The 18052-nt window shown below is 36.8% G+C and overlaps 1 protein-coding gene across 2 annotated transcripts in view; it reads left to right on the top strand.

Moving 5' to 3' along the window:
* The window catches only part of LOC575276 (ubiquitin-like modifier activating enzyme 6), a 30302-nt gene extending 15981 nt beyond the window's left edge, over positions 1-14321 (top strand). For both annotated transcript variants that reach the window (XM_030976947.1, XM_030976948.1), the window contains exons 13-27: positions 227-380; positions 1747-1824; positions 2950-3028; positions 3708-3813; positions 5549-5744; positions 6539-6619; positions 7193-7321; positions 8135-8186; positions 9046-9109; positions 9532-9673; positions 10669-10783; positions 11262-11455; positions 12018-12236; positions 12940-13034; positions 14067-14321. In XM_030976947.1, the coding sequence (XP_030832807.1) occupies positions 227-380; positions 1747-1824; positions 2950-3028; positions 3708-3813; positions 5549-5744; positions 6539-6619; positions 7193-7321; positions 8135-8186; positions 9046-9109; positions 9532-9673; positions 10669-10783; positions 11262-11455; positions 12018-12236; positions 12940-13034; positions 14067-14205 (1843 nt within the window). In that variant the 3' untranslated portion in view covers positions 14206-14321. The remainder of the gene's footprint in view (positions 1-226; positions 381-1746; positions 1825-2949; positions 3029-3707; positions 3814-5548; positions 5745-6538; positions 6620-7192; positions 7322-8134; positions 8187-9045; positions 9110-9531; positions 9674-10668; positions 10784-11261; positions 11456-12017; positions 12237-12939; positions 13035-14066) is intronic.
* Positions 14322-18052: the final 3731 nt, after the last annotated feature.

Here is an 18052-nt window from a genome sequence, read left to right as displayed (position 1 = left end):
CAAGACTACCAACAGTCCTTTAAAGGACTACACACACTCTCAAGAAAGAAAGATTACCGACAGTCCTTTTCAGGACTCCCCCAATCCTCCCCCCTCTCTCACACATGGTGCAACCGTAAACCTAATGTATATGAGTAAACTTGTAGACGAGATGGGAGTGTGTAATGTAATTGAAATCTTTATACAGTATTTTGATGATTGATGCTTGTCTGTCTTTGCTTTATAGGGGAGACCGATATGATGCTTTGAGGATTTGTATTGGTGACAACCTGGTGCAGAAGATCGCATCTCAGAATCTCTTCATGGTTGGATGCGGTGCTATCGGATGTGAGATGATGAAAAACTTTGCAATGCTCGGTGTGGGAGTTCAAGGAGGAAAGGTGCATAAATCAAAGCTTTGTTTTCGGGGGGGGGGGGAGATTATTGTCATATCATAACAGCTTTGAAGGTTGGTAACTTCTTTTGTTGTTGTTGAATTGATCAAGTCAATTGAATTTGATAAAAATTTCAATATAAAATGACTTATGGCAATTCATTTGATTTTGTAAGAGACTTTTATCTAAAAACAAATCAGCTGTCTGTGCAAGTCTAGTGCTACTTGTTTGTACTTAACCAGTGAAAATTGCATTTATTATTATTTTTTTATTATTACAGAACAAATACAATTAATGGGATCACTTTTTGCAATGTAAAGTGTTGTGGTACTCTACTGAAATTGAAACACAAAATTTATAATCACCAAAAGTGAATTATTAAGGAAATGATTAAAATTATACCTTGTAAAGTTTAATACCAACAAGTAAATTTTCAATTTCATTCATGGTTGCGAATTTGAGTGTACCCGTTCATTGGATTCCTGTTAAAATAGAGTTTGCTTGTGCAATTTTTACAGGGACATGTGTAGTTTTAGTTGCAGTTTAACCCTAATAAGGCCGGGCTATTTGAGGTCTTACTATGGCCGGGGGGGGGGGGCCATTATGGCCCCCCCTTAAGATCTCAGCCGCGAAGCGGCCAATCGCCGCGAAAATTTGCACGCATGTCAAGTGAAGTGTATAGAATAATAAGATAATTTCAATTTTTTGAAAAATTCACTCATTTGCATATTTATGGTAATTTATGCAAATAAAGTCATAAAAATCACATTTTTACCCATAAATCATATATTATTCATATTTAAGCATTCTTTTTCACTACATATATTCATTAGACCATTCTGAATAATAATACAACAAAAAATTTGGAAGAGCCAGCTTATTCCTTATGTTATCCCTTGTTTTGATAATTTCTTATGTATTTCATTGTTTTTTAACTTATGTATTTCATTGTTTTTGTTGTTTTATTTCATTTTTTACTACAATTTAACTATTTTAACTCCCAAAACAACCACCTAAACAAGACCCAATAACCCATGTTTGATCTGATTTTAGGAAAAATGACTTTTACATATGTTTTGTACACAAATCACGAAAATGAGCGATTTTCGGGCTGACATGCAAAGACAAAAGGTCACGTGACCTTGTAACCGTAGGTCCGATTTTCAAAAAAATTGTTTTAAAAGTTGCGCAAGACTCGAAAGAAAAAAGTCAGCAAGCGGCCGGGCGCCATCCATATGCGTTCCCGAGCAATCGGAAAAATCGTGGAGGGGGGGCCATAATGGCCCCCCCCCCCCCCCCCCCGCCGGCCTTATTAGGGTTAAACAGCATTGCTATGTGTGCAGTTCTTTCATGTTGTGCAATTATTTTTCAGATAACGGTGACTGACAATGACATCATTGAGAAGTCCAACCTGAATCGACAGTTCCTTTTCAGACCTCATCACATACAGGTAAACATTCATCAATCACTCAAACATTCATCTATGAAACACAGCCATGTGTTGAGAGACAAAATGCGGGGAATAGAGATTGTCCATTTTAGCTGTGATACACTTGGCCTGAGAGCCCCCACTTGGTAAAATCAAGTAGCACACAAAGCATGTATCTAGAATGGTGGTGGTGGTTATTTTACCTGACTGCTAAGAAAGCATAAATGCTTGTAAGTAAGCAACCAGATGGCCGACGGCTTTAGGTCCTCTCCGAGGGACCTGGTAATGAGGATTAATGCCTTACCAAAGGGCACTAGGGCATCGACTTGGTTTCGAACCCGGGTCACCGGATTACGAGCCACTGCTCTACCGACTTAGCTATCGCGCCTCCTCATTTATCCTATTTATGATACTTGAATTGTTTAGTATACATCAACTTGTATCCCTTCAAGTGTATGCCTGAAGTGATATAACACTTTACCATCATCCATAGTTGACATTCAAGATTCCAGAATATTCAAGGCTCATGTGCAACAGCATTTTCAATAGTCCTTTTTTTCAGGCTCACACTCAGTCCAACTCGTCTAGTTTTTAACCGTATTTCCTCAGATATAGATTAAGATTCAGAAGCCATAAAACATCTTGCCACCATACGTTGTATGTTATGTGTCATGGTCCTCAATATTGTGAACATCTGTATCGTTTACATTATGAGGTGCAGAAAATATATGACACGCTAAGAAGCCTATAACATCAATAATAATTAGATCAATGTATAAAGCGCAGCTACTATATAAATATAAACTACTGTGCTGTGATGAACACAAAACTCCTAACAGTGCCACTTTACAAACACACAATTAAAAAAAGTATTAAAAAATTAAACTATTAAAAATCTCCTGAAAACAAGTGCTTTCAAACAAAAGTTTGAAGACAGCAAACAGATGAGGCTTTTCTCATGCCTAGTGGTAAGTTATTCCAAAGTTTTAGAGCGGCGCAACTGAAAGCATAATCTCAAAGAGTTAGTCTATGTCATACTGTGGTCTGAACTCAGCACTGGCTATTCTTTATTCCCCTCTTCAAATGTGCTATTGTAGTATTCACTAAATGTTTTGATGATATCTCATATCATTATTGCAACTACAGAAGCCCAAATCAGAAACTGCAGCACAGAGCACTCGAGATATCAACCCAGATATGAAGATAGAAGCGCATCAGAATAAGAGTAAGTTTCAACAATAATTATAGTAATGTTTGTTTATATAGCGCTCTCACACATTTGGTTTCACAGCGCTTTACCTTATATAAAGGTGTATTAAAGGTGTCTAGCGTGGGTTATATATGGATGTTCTGGGGCAGTTGATTCCAGAGGTGGGGTGCATATAATTAAAAAGCATTGTCATCTGTTACTGTGGATGTTTTGGGGATGTGGAGAAGAGAGTTGTCTTCTAAAGTCTTCTAGAGAAACAACATTTTGTACTATTTACCTTCCTTTATAAGATATTTTCCCCTCACTGTAGGAGTTGGTGCGGAAAGGCAAAGGCCTATAAAGTAGTAAAACCAAGGTTTGGAGACCAAGTCAGATAAGGTTAAAGCCATTTTGTGCCTGAGGTAACCAAATATCGATGTCTTTTTTTGCAAGCCATGGGCATTTTAATGCAATTTTAAAGGCTCAATTTTACTATAAATTATATCTTTGTTTCTCATAAAATTGATAAATTGAATTAAAAAATGAAACACAAATTATCTGACTGATTTCTAAAAACTGCTAAGGCCAAAAAATAATAAATTCTGTAATTACACATTGTGTGATCTTGTATATTTTATTCAAAAAATGATATGATACCACTGACGTTTTGGACACCTTTGATTTAATCTATGGTTACTGTCGTTTTTCTGCTCAGTCTGTCCACAGACAGAGACGACCATCTACACCGATGCCTTCTTTGAAGGACTGGATGTCGTTGTCAATGCCCTGGACAATGTGGAGGCAAGGAGATATGTTGATAGGTGAGTGAAAGCATGGAATAGATATTATTTTAAAGACCCCATTCAATGAAAATACAAATTTATATTAATGGAAAGCTTAATGAATGCAGAATACAAATATAAAGTAGTAAAATATAGTTTCCCTTTCATTATTGCACAAAAGCAAATTAATATAACACTCAGTTTCCGCAGCCCTCTAAATTACGGGCAACAGGGTTCATATTTGCCACAGTTACGGTGAAGACAAAACATGTAGAACCGATCAGCTGTCCTATATAGCTGATGAGCATGATTAATTAATGCACAGTCATTGTAAATATGCTCAATCCACATCAGATGATGTCATCAAGTCGATAGCTAGTTTTTAATTCGACAACTTCCGATTTTCAAAGCTTTAGATTTTGAGTTTCCAGCTGTTTCTTCTCTGACAGACACTAAAATAGCATATCATTTATCTATTTCACTATTTTTATGCCTCCGTTACGAAGTATCCAGAGGCATTATGTTTTTGGGTTGTCCGTCCGTCCGTCCGTCCGTCCGTACGTACGTATGTACGTCTGTACGTCCCGTTCTCGTGATCGTGATATCTGAAGAACCGATCGATGAATTTCTGCCAAACTTTGGTCATGTATGTATCTTGCAGAGCCGATGAACTGATTAGATTTTGGGGTCACGAGGTCAAAGGTCAAAGGTCACAGTGCTCATTATGTATGCAAAAACAGCTCGTGATCGCGTTATCTGAAGAATCGATTGATGGATTCCAGCCAAACTTTGGTCATGTATGTATCTTGCAGAGCTGATGAACTGATTAGATTTGGGGCTCACGAGGTCAAAGGTCACAGGGCTCATTATGTATGCAAAAACAGCTCATGATCGCATTATCTCAAGAACTGATTGATGGATTCCTGCCAACCTTAGGTCATGTATGTTACTTGCAGAGCCGATAAACTGATTTGATTTTGGGGTCATGAGGTCAAGGTCAAAGGTCATGCGGCTCATTATATATGCAAAAATAGCTTGTGATCGCATTATTATTAGAACAGATTGATGGATTCCTACCAAACTTAGATCATGTATGTATCTTGCAGAGCCAACGAACTGAGTAGATTCTTGGGTCATGAGGTCAAAGGTCATGGGCTCATTATGTATGCAAAAATAGCTTGTGAACGCATTCTCATTGGAACTGACAGATGGATTACTATTTAACTCAGGACATCTTGCAGAGCCAATGAACTGAGTAGATTTTATGGTCATGAGGTCAAAGATCAAAGGGTCATATATGTATATGAGAAATTGCTTGTAATCACGATATTCTGAGAACCTGTTATTGGATTACAATTGAACTTGAATTTGAAAAATTTCTTCTGTTTTGGTTTGTAAAATTGCTCTATGACGGAGGCATCATTTTCGACTGCGCGCAGTCGAAGTTCAATCTAGTTCACTTCATAGAAGTACATTTATCATTTACTCAAGATAGCCATGCAGTTGTATTATTATTGTTTATAACTTTATAGAGGATAGCAAATAGATTGTGTGAAACAGTATTTATATAATGCTGTACCTTGTGTTATCCTCTTGTCATAGTCGCTGTGTGACTAACCAGAGCCTCTGATGAAGTCAGGAATGCTAGGGGCTAAAGGTCACGTCCAGGTCATCATTCCACAATAATAATTGTTTAAAGTTCAAAGAGGATGGCAAATTGATCATGTGAAACAGTTTATTTGATGCTGTACCTTGTGTTATCCTCTTCTCATAGTCGCTGTGTGACTAACCAGAAGCCTCTGATGGAGTCAGGAACGCTAGGGGCTAAAGGTCATGTCCAGGTCATCGTTCCACATTTGACCGAGTCGTACGGAAGCAAACAGGATCCTCCAGAGCAGTCTATACCTTACTGTACTCTCAAGTCCTTCCCTGCTCAGATTGAACACACCATACAGTGGGCTAGAGACAAGGTCAGATTTTTTTTGCTAACAGGACATACATTACCAGGGGTGGTGTTTCACAAAGATCCTAAGTTGAACTTAACTCTAAGTTGGACTTAAAATTATGGAGAGCCATTTGTAGCCTTTAAAAGATATATTCAAGTATTTTAGACTTTTTATTAATTCCACATCAAGAACATGAAATCTCCCATGATAATAGAAAATATGAATGATTTGAATCAACATTTTATGCCTTTTAAAATAACTTGTTCAAAATATTTTCATAAATGCTAAAGGCTTTCCATAATTGTTAAGTCTAACTTAGAGGTAACTTCAACTTAGGATCTTTGTGAAACACCCCCCTGAATTGTTAAAAGAAACATTTGTATGAGTGCGACTCTTGGGATAGTTTTGATTAGGACGATCATTGAAAGGCCAAGTGAAATGGCCCAAAAATGGCCAATTTCCAATCACTCTCCAATAAACTACAAGAATACCTTAAACCTATTAACAATTTTGTCTGTGCAGTTTTTTTGGTAAAAGCATACTTGTAGATTGTTAGTGATGTAGGTTCCTTTTCTGAGATGATGCTTAATATGAGCCTCCCCCATTGTGGAGGCATACCTTACAATTTGTCATTGCGGGAAAGGTGGGATGGGGCCGTCAAGATCTAACTGTTTAATAATTGGAACACATTTCAAAATGAGGGAGTAAGCTATTTCATGTTGACTAACCCCCTTAAATAAACAAATACTAAAATGACAATAATGTAAATCAGAAACAACATTCCTTATCGCTTGCTTATATGTTTTTTCTTTGTTTAGTTTGAGAGTTTGTTTGCCCAGAAGCCCAGTATGTATACCAAGTACTGGGAGGTGAGTGGAGCACCAGAAGATGTAGTAAAGGTAAGTTATCTTGTTTTATCAATATCCTACTTGTAAAAAAACAGTTATGTCCAATCTTGCTGTGCCAATGTCATACGTGTGAAAACCAGTCGTGTCCAATCTTGCTGCTCCAATGTTATATGTACTGGTATATGTTAGGACTAAGTTGAGTATAATTATAATTGGCTTCACCAAACGATCTATAAGTTTTTATTTATTAATGTAGAATGAAAGATGGTATATCATACACGTAGCAATTAATGATACAGGTTTATCCTGATGTGCTTCCAAATTCCTTTGGGAGTTATCAATCGATCATCATCAATACTTCATGCGTTAATCAAGTGTTCCAATGTCTCAGGAATCTGCAAGGGAAGTTTACCCCTTCTTGTATCGGAACAGTAGAGATTAAATTGAACACAGGTTAAAATTATAAGCCCATAGTATAGGACTTTAAAGGTAAACTCGTTTTCATTCTTCAACTTCCATACCCCTTAAATAAATTATCTCTTTTTGATCTTCAAGTCTGATATGTACCGGCATTCATGTACACTTTCTTTGTGTTTGTGTTTTTTTTTAAAAAATTTTTGTCAGAAACTTGAGAGTGGAGAGTCTCTAGAGAACACGCTACCTGTCACCAAGTACCTCAATAACCGAGGGACATCATGGCAGGATTGTGTGAGGATAGCAAGGATCAAGTTTGAGAAGTACTTCAATCACAAGGTATGTAATAATGATAATATTCTGCTTTTGTATGGCGCTTTTATGTCTCTAAGTCCTTTACAGATATTACATCAAAAGTTGTTTATAGCCTCACTGCACTACTTATAGCTTCTTGCTCCTGCCATACAGCAGTCTATGCCTGATCGGTGACCGTTGGTCCCACACGATCCCCTTTTTTGTATGTCAATTGAGAGCTGATTTGATGAGATAACCACCTGTCAGTGACCATGCAGGGAGGTCTAATCCCTCCTGGCCAACAAGTACAGAGGGACTTTAAACCACCTGAAAACAGGTTTACAAATCTATGATGCCATTCATTGGGGATTTTATCTATGATGAAGAGTGGTTTTTGGAAGGTATGTAGCTGGATTGCCTTAACTTTAATGTGCCAAAATCCCTTCAAGTTTTGTAAATGTTATTTACAGCATAACTAGTGACTTTTTACAATTGATTAGAAATCAAATTAATTGCCAACGATTGTACCTGTAAATGTATACAAACAGACTAAAAATTGTATTTATACCATTGGTGGCATAATTTTTAGTGTATAAGCCTTAAAGTTTTAGTGTATCAGCTTTTAGTGTGGAAATAACTCATATAACTTGTGTATTGGAAGTGTTGCCCACTCTGTTGATCTGTATTCAAGACTTAAATGCAGGAACACTCTAAACTTGGCTAAGGTGGAGGTATACAAGCAATAGAGTATCATTTCTGTGTACTTCATGTGAGGTTGAATCTGACGCATGGCATATGGTAATGAATATTGTCTGTCTATTTACATGGAATATTTTATCTTTTGATCTTTTTTCGTAGGCCAACCAGCTGCTTCACGCTTTCCCTCTCGATGCAAAAACATCCGATGGAGGTATGAATGTCATCGTATAGTGGCAGTCCAACCCGGGCCCTGTTTCATAAAACTGGTTATCAATAGCAAGTTACAATCATTGTTATAAGCTAGTGAAATCATGAAATATGATTGGCTGACAGCTACTTGTCTTAGAATTTTAGCATTTGTTATTGATAGCAAGTTTTATGAATCAGGAACCTGATCATATTTTAGTTTTAATGAAAGCAGAAAATTGAGAGAGATGTGTATTTATAACTTCGAGGCAAGTCTGATCTGAAGCATTTAGTTATGAATGTTGCAAGTTTTAATATGTAATTGATTTCACGCAGAAGTCACACAAAATTGGCAACTCCGGGATTTCCTATGTGGGCAGCTCAACACATGTGTTGGAATGAAACTTGCTTTTTTAGGTTGCCGATGAAGGAGTAGAGCTTTGAAATATTTGTGTGATGATGATTGTTATACCTGCCTGCTAAGAAAGCATGTATATGCTCGTAAGTAAGCAACCAGGGGAACAACGGCTTGAAGTCCTATCCAAGGGACTTGATAAAGAAGTTTAATGCCTTACCAAAGGGGACGAGTGCATAGACTTGGTTTCGAATTTGGGACCTTGCAGTTACGAGACCGTTGCTCTAACACTGAGCCACTGTGCCTCCTAATACAAAAAGGTGTATCCAAAACATGTGTAATAATATGTACAAGAGTAAAAATGAATTTGTTGGAAACAAATGAGTGCTTCTAAAGATGGAAATCACACAGTATAAGAAAGCATCTTATTTGGACTGATTTTTAAAAAAATTGTAAATGGATGCAATTCAAAAGTATTTTTGAGTACCATAAATTATCACTAAAAGTAATTCTATTTGTCATTTTCCAGGTATGTTTTGGCAGTCACCTAAAAGACCACCCACTCCACAGGAGTTCAGTCCAAAGACAGAATTGTGAGTCTTTGACGATGTATGTCTGTTTGTCTGTGTCTGTCTCTCTCTCTCTACCTCTGTTTGTCTCTCTCTCTCTACCTCTGTTTGTCTCTCTCTCTCTCTCTCTCCCTCTTCATCTCTCTCTCTCATCCATGGAGAGATATTTCTTGTTTATAATATAACTTTGTGTCTTGCATCCCTCCATGATGGTTTGAAATACTTACAGTAAGAGAGGGTAGTACAATCTGATTTGTACATAGGTAGTGATCTCTTCTGCCAGAAGTGAAGAAAGGAAGTCTTGGAAATCATAATAATAATTGACAGGAATTGTATCAGGAAATCACAAATTTAAAGCAGCATAGTGGTGTTATAATTTGGTTTTAGGCACCAGTGTATTCAGTCCTTTTGCCTAACATTGTCATTTATTTGTTCTTGTCACAAAGGCACATGTCCTTTTTAGTAAGCTGTGCACGTCTGCTAGCTGCTGTGTATAACATTCCAGTGAGTGAGGATGATCTGAGTAAGGAGAGACTAGATGCCATCTTAGCCGGTGTAGCCGTGCCTCCATTTGTACCATCCTCTAAGGTAGGTCAAGGGTCACGCCGGGTAGTATTTCACAAAGACTAAGATTGACTTTAAGTTGGACTTAACTATGGCAGGCCGTTCATGCCACTGTTTGCTCTCACCATTTACTGGCATTTGGTGATAGCAAATAGTGGCATATGAACAGCCTGCCATAGTTAAGTCCAACTTAAAGTCAATCTTAGTCTTTGTGAAACACCCCCCTGGTCTGGGAAATCTAGAGTCTGGGTTATTTGTCTCTCCATAATTGGATGTCTAATATAGTTTACCCATACATGTATGTGGTGGTGGTGGTGGTGTTGGTGGGGGTGTTTTGGGGGCTTTTATTTTGACAGTTGCTCAGCTGTAGGGATGGGGTGCACCTCTGTTCCCTCACATCATCCCCCCCCCCCCCCCACAAAAAAAATTGACATTTTTAAAAAGTTGTCAGGTCATGTATCAAGAATATGCCCACAGAATTCTTGTTTATCAAACATCCATGTAAACAAATCTTACCTTATGCATGATATGATTGTAGAATTTCTCATTCTTAGTGCATTCATTCAACTTTGATCTTTGATACTGTATTTTAACCCTCAGATTAAAGTTTAATGAATTATCAAAGAATGTATATGTTCTCTTTCATCTGTTCTGAATAATAATAATAATTGCATTTGTATAGTGCTTTAATAATACTACGTTTCTAATTGCTTTACATTGTAATTATTATTGCCCCAGTCATTGAATTTAATTGCTAATCTGCACATGATAGTGCACCCGCTCCGCTTCCTGGGTAGCATTCTAGCCAGGCGCCATTTTAGAAGCACACACATTCCAATCCAACAACATTAATGATCGCATCCTATCGGGTACCCCTTTAACACTTGGGTGGAGAGTGGCAAATGTAGATTAATGTCTTGCTAAAAGGCGTTAGTGCCGCGGTGGGACTCGAACTAAACATGTGAAACACACATGACGTTAGAAAGCTGATGACCTTTGGAATGTTTTGATTTTCACAGAGGATCGTAACTGATGAATCAGAAGGCAAGGAAGGTGAAGAGGATGAATCGACCGATATGAGCTCAGCATCTAAAGAGATTACCGCTGCCATCCGATCAGGAAAAGCTGTGCCAGGTAAGATGTTTTACCTTTATATCTATTTGTGTTAAGATACATCTTTTCTTGTCCTATCACGAAGCAGCGGTCTGTTTTGAGGCAGTTTATTGTGCTTCATGGGGAATGTAAAAAGAAAAATAATGCCATTTCAGTGATGTAGCTGGATTTAAATGCCCATTTTCTAATATTACCTTTTTTATTTTTGGATAAAAAAGCTGGCGTTCATTTCAAAAATTAGGGTTCAACTCATTCAATCATTTAACCTATAGGACATTATTGGTAACAAGATTTGCAATTGAAAAAAAAATGAACTAGAATAAATTTTTGATGAAATCTTAGTCTTTATACTATCGTTGAATTGGTAGCATTTTAAAGGTTCAAAGGTTAAATAGTTCAGTAGGTTTATATGTCTTTAGGTAACATGGCTCGATCAGTTGTCCTCGGTTTCAAAACGATAACTGTACATTAAATGCTGTGAAATCTTTTGTAATTCCAGGCCTGCTACGACTAACACCAGCAGAGTTTGAGAAGGACGATGATTCCAACGGTCACATAGACTTCATCACAGCGGCATCGAATCTTAGAGCCAACATGTACAGCATTGAGAACGCTGATCGATTCAAGACCAAGCTTATCGCCGGCAAGATTGTTCCTGCCATTGCCACGACTACAGCAGCTGTAGCAGGATTGGTAAGTTAAAACAAAATGGAACGGAAATGAAACATGCTGCATTACGTATTTCTGTGTGTTTATAAATTTTAAAAGTATTTGAACAAAGACAACGGATGACGGATAGTCAATCTGTTCGAAACGTTGAGCCCCTCCTTCTACCCATCCTCTCCAACCGGCGCTATAGTTCTCTTTAGAACTATTTGGATACCAAATATCCATTCAATATTGTTTAAATATTTCCTTCAGAGGTTTAAATGGCAATACTTCAACCTAAATTCACAAAAAAGTAGAAATATATGCCCACATGTTTAATGTTGAAGTGCATTCACGATATCTATCCAGGCCGGATCGATATGATAATTTACAAAACATATCAATTGGTAGGCGGTTTCCCAGCCAAATTGTACCATCACGGATTAGTCAAAACACATTCTTTCACATGATTGGTAATAAGAGCTTCCATTTCATTTTCTTTACCTTTAAGTGCAGTGGAGTTTATTTATATAGTACCTGTGTGATATAAATGCACCTATTATTGATATTATTATTATTATTATTTCTTATATTTTGACCGTTGTAGTCTACCATTGAGATGGTGAAGTACATCAAGGGAACGACAAAGATGGAGGATTATCACAACTGCTTCCTCAACCTTGCTCTCCCCATGGTGATGTTCTCTGAGCCTGCTAGGACCGTAACCACCAAACTCAAGCAAGGTTTAACCTATACTGAGTGGGACAGATGGACGGTGCAGGGTAGCAAGGATTTCAAACTGCAGGACTTCAATCAATACTTCAAGGTAAGGGATGGAAATGCATGTTGAATGATCTTGATAGAGTTTATAGACAAATAGTTCTTTCTGTGAAATAACCTTTTAAACAAGAATAGAAATCCTTCGTTTAGTAGTAATGGTAGTAGAAGTACTAGTTGTTGTAGTAGTAGTAGTAGTAGTAGTGGTAGTGGTAGTGGTAGTGGTAGTGGTACTGGTGGTGGTGGTGTGGTAGGGGGTGGTGGTGGTGGTGGTGGTGGTGGTGGTGGTGGTGGTGGTGGTGGTGGTGGTGGTGATGGTGATGGTGATGGTGATGGTGATGGTGATGGTGATGGTGATGGTGATGGTGGTGGTAGTAGTAGCAGTAGTGGTGATGGTGGCAGTGGTGGTGGTGGTGGTGGGGATGGTGATGATGATCGTGGTGGTAGTAGTAGCAGTAGTGGTGGTGGTGGTGGTAGTGGTAGTAGTAGCAGTAGACTTTATTGGATAACTCGTTTAGCACAAGGCTAATCCACCACAAGGACAAGGTAATTATGTTTGATTTGTTTTAATGCTGACAAAAGATAATTTAATACCTTTCAAGGGATCTTCTGAAGAATTGTAGAAGTATTTGTATCAATCTGAAAATGATATTTTGCCTTCATCCCAAGACAGAGGAATACATGTATATACTGACTATATTGCTTTGATCAATATGACCTTTGACCTTTGACCTTGTGTTGTATCTCCTCAGGATACGTATCAATTGGATGTAAGCATGGTCGCTATAGGAGCTAAGTTGATCTACCTTCCTGTGTTACCTGGTCATCCTAAGAGGCTCAAACAGAAGTAAGTTTACGACCAATAATTGTGATGATAATAATAATAACTATTGTTATATTGGACAATGTAGTAATCACATTTCATTTGCCATTCCGTGGCAGTCCTGGCAGACAGGGTAATAATTTGCTCGACAGCATAAGTTGGTCTACAATCATCTTTCACACAGTTCTCATTTTATAAATCCGAGCTGACTGGGTATACGTTGTTTCCTTATATAAAGCAAAAGTCGATCATTCTTATTGCCTTCATACCATTGTTCAGTATTCACAAGATAGGAATAAATCTGTCAGAATTCTCTGTCAATGTAATCAAGTGAATACACCAGGTTACGGTTATGGCGCCATTTTAATTTACGGGTAAACAAACCATTGACCTCTGGAGGTCAGTGGTGTACGCCTAAATTAAGATAGCGCCCATGCAAATATGATGTGAGGGCACAGCGCAGGCAGTGTCATCAATGTTTTCAGATGCGCATGTATTGTTACGTCACTACCTGCGCTGTGCGCTCACAGTCATATTTACATGGGCGCCGTCTAAATTTACGCGTAAACCACTGACCTCTAGAGGTCAGTGGTTTGTTTACCGATACGTTAAAATGGCGCCCATGTCTGCCCATGCGCACTGTTGTAACCGTAAACTGGTGTATTACATGTACACACAACAAATTGGAATTTCATATTAATTCCAACAATAGGCAATAACCTTTAATTTGCAATTTGCAAATTATTTTAATTTTATCCTTCTCATATGATTTTTAATTCATGAACATCAGTGATTCTAATTCTGGTGTAAAATCAAACAGGATCTCCTTCATGTGATTATCCAATGTCCTAATGACCTTTGACCTATGTATTGCTCTTTCTCCCCCACCCCCTCTCTCTCTCTCTCCCTCTCTCTCTCTCTCTCTCTTTCTCTCTCTCTCTCTCTCTCTCTCCCTCTATCTCTCTCTCTCCCTCTCTTTCTCTCTCTCTCCCTATCTCTCTTCCTCTCTCTCTTCCTCTCTCTCACTCTCTCTCTCCCTTGGTCCCTCTCTCTCAGGATGGTGGAGCTTATCAAGCCAGGGGATGATATAAAGTACTCTGACCTTACAGTCAGCTTTGAGCAGGTGGAGGAGGAAGAGGATGAAGAGGATGTTACCAAGGCAGTCCCTCCTATCAGATACTTCTTTGGAGTTTAAAGGTCAACTTGAGGTCTGGTAATTAGATATAGATATATTGAAAGTGTGTATGAGGTAATAGATAATAATAATAATAATAATAATAAAACCGTTGCTAGAGCGCTTACCACCAAAGTCTCTAAGCGCTATAACAAACAAAATAGACTGATGAAAAATTACATATTAAATAAAACAAAAAAGTGCAAATAAACCTACAAATTACAATACATTTGAAATACACATCAATGTGAACAGGGTAAGTTAATTAACAAAAGCAATTTTGAATAAATGTGTCTTAAGACAAGTTTTGAATTGGTTAACAGTTTGACAGTTTTTGACACAGTGATGGTCAAAATTAAAGAGGTCAAAATGTAATTTTTTTTTGTTTTTGTTTGTTATGGGTACATATATGAGGATAGAGCTTAATGCTTCAAGGGTCTGTCTGAAAAATTTGCATTTTCCAGAAAGCACTTGTATATTTCCCCTTAGGCTTTTTCCATCATGAATGGATTCCATGTGTCGAGGTGGAATCACTTGGTTGTAAAATGTCTTGCAGATGATAAACTAAACCTGGAATTTATAGATAAATCTCAAGATAACGAAAATTGAGGGGGAAAATGAGAATTCTCAAGAAAAGTTTACATGTATATTAATAAGAAATCAGAATTCAGATCTTAACAGGTAACCTCAACCTACATGTTCTCTTCAAGAAGATAATGGAAGTAGCCTAAATATTTACTATGGTCATAACCTATAACATGGACCAAGAACACCTAATTATCACCAAATCACTGATCCTTGACCAGCACTGACTAAATTAACTTTAAATATATTGAAATAGTCAATCATGTAGGAAATGAGTTCAGGGCTCTGTTCCATAAAACTTTCCATCAACAAGAAGTACAATGGTTGTAAGCTACTTACATACTTGCAATCGATTGGTTGTGAGCAATTAAAAAAACTAATAATATTTATGGATATTGTATTATGAAGGGATGCCCTCATATACCATGGGGTTAACAGATTCAGCACATGTAGACTGGTTGTGTCTGGAGCTTTTATTAAATTTCCATTTAATTTGTTTAGTAAACATTTACATGTATTGTCATTTACTGGTTTACATGTGATGTGTAAATTTGATTGGATGTCTGATGATATTATTGTCATTTATATCTGAACTTGATAATGTCTTTAATTGCGGATAATCGTATTTAACTGAATGTCAATGCCAAAGGCTAATGTGTATCAATGTTGCTTTAGTGAGTAACTCTAAATATAGTATGAAGATTATTGTTAGGGACCAATGGAAAATTATTTGAGTGAGAATCTCTAAATGTAGCTTATGAAACAGTCATTAATACTTTAAATGAGATGCTGCTAAATCATTTTACAGTGTTATATAAATCAAACAAAGCAGACACAGTGTGAAATATATGAGAATTGGAGCATATATAAGATTTTCGCAACTTACCCAAATTTGGTATACCCATTCACCAAACACTGACTAAAAACGAAAGAATTTCATATTTTCTTTGCATTTTTATTTTAAATGTGTTTAAAGTGATGTAATGTTAAACATGATAAAAGCATTTAAATAGTTTCTTACAGGTGTAATTTTCTGTTGATAAAGTGTGCATTTGTGGATGAAATGTCTTAAAACACCAATTGAATCAAATCCTTATCTCATTGTTTATGGCATAGAAAGTTGAAGAAAATTGGTAGAGAAGCACTGTGTCTTAATAAGCATATTTAGATTTAATGGTGAATGCGATATGCACTGTTCAAAAAATAAATGTCATAAATGGCAAGCTAACTTTCTCTTATTCTGATCATCTTTTAAAAATGAAGCAAAGGGTTGGTTGATTATTGTTTTACCTGACTGCTAAGAAAGCATGTGTATGCTCGTAAGTAAGCAACCTGGGGACCGACAAGCTTAAGTCCTCTCCAAGGGACTCCATCGTTCGTTCGTGTCTCCTTAGATCAAGATTAATGTAATCTTGATCTTCGGAGTAGTTGCTACAACCGGCTGTGTCAGACACGTTGCCCCGGGGTGCGAGATAGGACTCTTGTAGTGTGCCCCCATTTAAAACAATTATACAATAACAGTTAACATTACATTTAATTAATAGTATGAAACTATTAAAATTACTCTCATGTTACGGGAAAAAATATTGCATATATATATTATGAATCAATTAATTTGGTCGATCCAGTTCGATGGCACAAACACGGCACTACTGGACAGAGATCCTAATAATTACAGAGCTTGGTCTTGTTGCTCTGTTCGCCAGAGGGACTCCATAATTAGGAGTAATGCTTTACCAAAGGGCACGAGAGCATTGACATGGTTTCGAACCTGGGACCTCTCGGTTATGAGACCACTTCTCTACCACTGAGCCATCGCATCTCCTGCACAAAATAATTCCAAATTTCTTTTTTTTTATCCATGTACATGAAAGGCTGCATGGTTAAAATGATGCACATTGTATAGTTGATATGTAAGTGGTTTCAATGATTGGTGTCTTTAGAAATAATTACTACTCATAAATTCTGTGGATGTCTCTTTGAAATGCATTGATGAAGCTAGAAATGACACGATCGTAAATCCTATGTTATATATATATATAATTCTTCAGTTAGAAAAAATGTGATTTCTTGCTACTGACTTAGCTTTAAAATTGTAAAGAAATTATGTTCATTTATGTAATGGACTTTGTCTCATGTATGTTGTTTTGTATGAATAACTTAAGAATATACATCTTATTTTTAAAATTATATTTCAACAATTTCTTTTTTGCTACTTAATCTACTTTGTTTTGATATTGAAAGTCGTGGCATTTCCATGTGTGTGAATTGACAACATGTTTGTGTTTGCAACAATCATGGATAAGTACTTATATCATTATGAAATAAAGAAATAGAAATAAAGAGAGAAAAGATCAGGCAATTAGTAATCAAATCACCTTTAAAAGAAGTGCTTGTAGACCATTCTTTTTGTTGAAAAATTCTACCCAAGACATATGTTGAATCTTTGTGATATTACAGTGTTTGTGACCAATCCTAACTTTGTATTAAAGGTATTACAAAGTTTTGGTATGAAGTCATGAATTTGGTTCAAATGAACATATTGGAAGCATATGCGATCCTACAATATGCAGTAATCGTTGACGCGGTTGAAATAGAGTGTAAAGTTATGAAAATAACATAATAAACTCTTTATGTTGTATAGCTCCCTCTCAAGGTCAAGATATTAATTAAGCTATAAAACAATGTTTCTCGACTAAAATCGACCGATTAGCTATTCCCGTTTGGAAATTATATATCACAACTACATATTCTGAGATTTTCATGGTCGCAGCTACCATTTGTACAGCTGTAGGCGTTTTTGCTCCCGGTAAATTTTTATATTCAATTTATCTCGAAAGCAGAAGTGTTTTGGGGGCTAAATTTTCTAGTGCTTATAAAACATCCTAAGGGGCATCCAAATATATCAAATTGTATAGAATGACTATCTACCCAATTTTCAAAATTTCCCAAAACTTTGTATTACCTTTAAACTTGGTGATGTAATGCCTTCATTTCTTCCAGTCCATCATGGTTCTCTGTCATGTTGCCATAGTGATAGTTCCCCATTTTTTGAGAGATTTGTTTATGTACTTGCCAAAGGTGATCTGGGTCATGACAAAAATTGAGGAGCTCATAGATGCCTTTTGATTTTATTGATGATTCTACTTACCTCATTTCATTTTTGTCTCTCTTCTAATGTAAATATATGATAAATGTAAAACTATGAAATTTGTGTCATATGTTTTAGGGTAAAGGCTTATTTTTGTTAGAGGTATTAATTTTGTATGTATCGAGTGATGTA

Source organism: Strongylocentrotus purpuratus, unplaced genomic scaffold, assembly GCF_000002235.5.
Source record: "Strongylocentrotus purpuratus isolate Spur 01 unplaced genomic scaffold, Spur_5.0 spur5_scaffold_9, whole genome shotgun sequence".
NCBI classification, from domain to species: Eukaryota; Metazoa; Echinodermata; class Echinoidea; order Camarodonta; family Strongylocentrotidae; genus Strongylocentrotus; species Strongylocentrotus purpuratus.
This window is presented reverse-complemented; position numbering and strand designations above follow the sequence as displayed.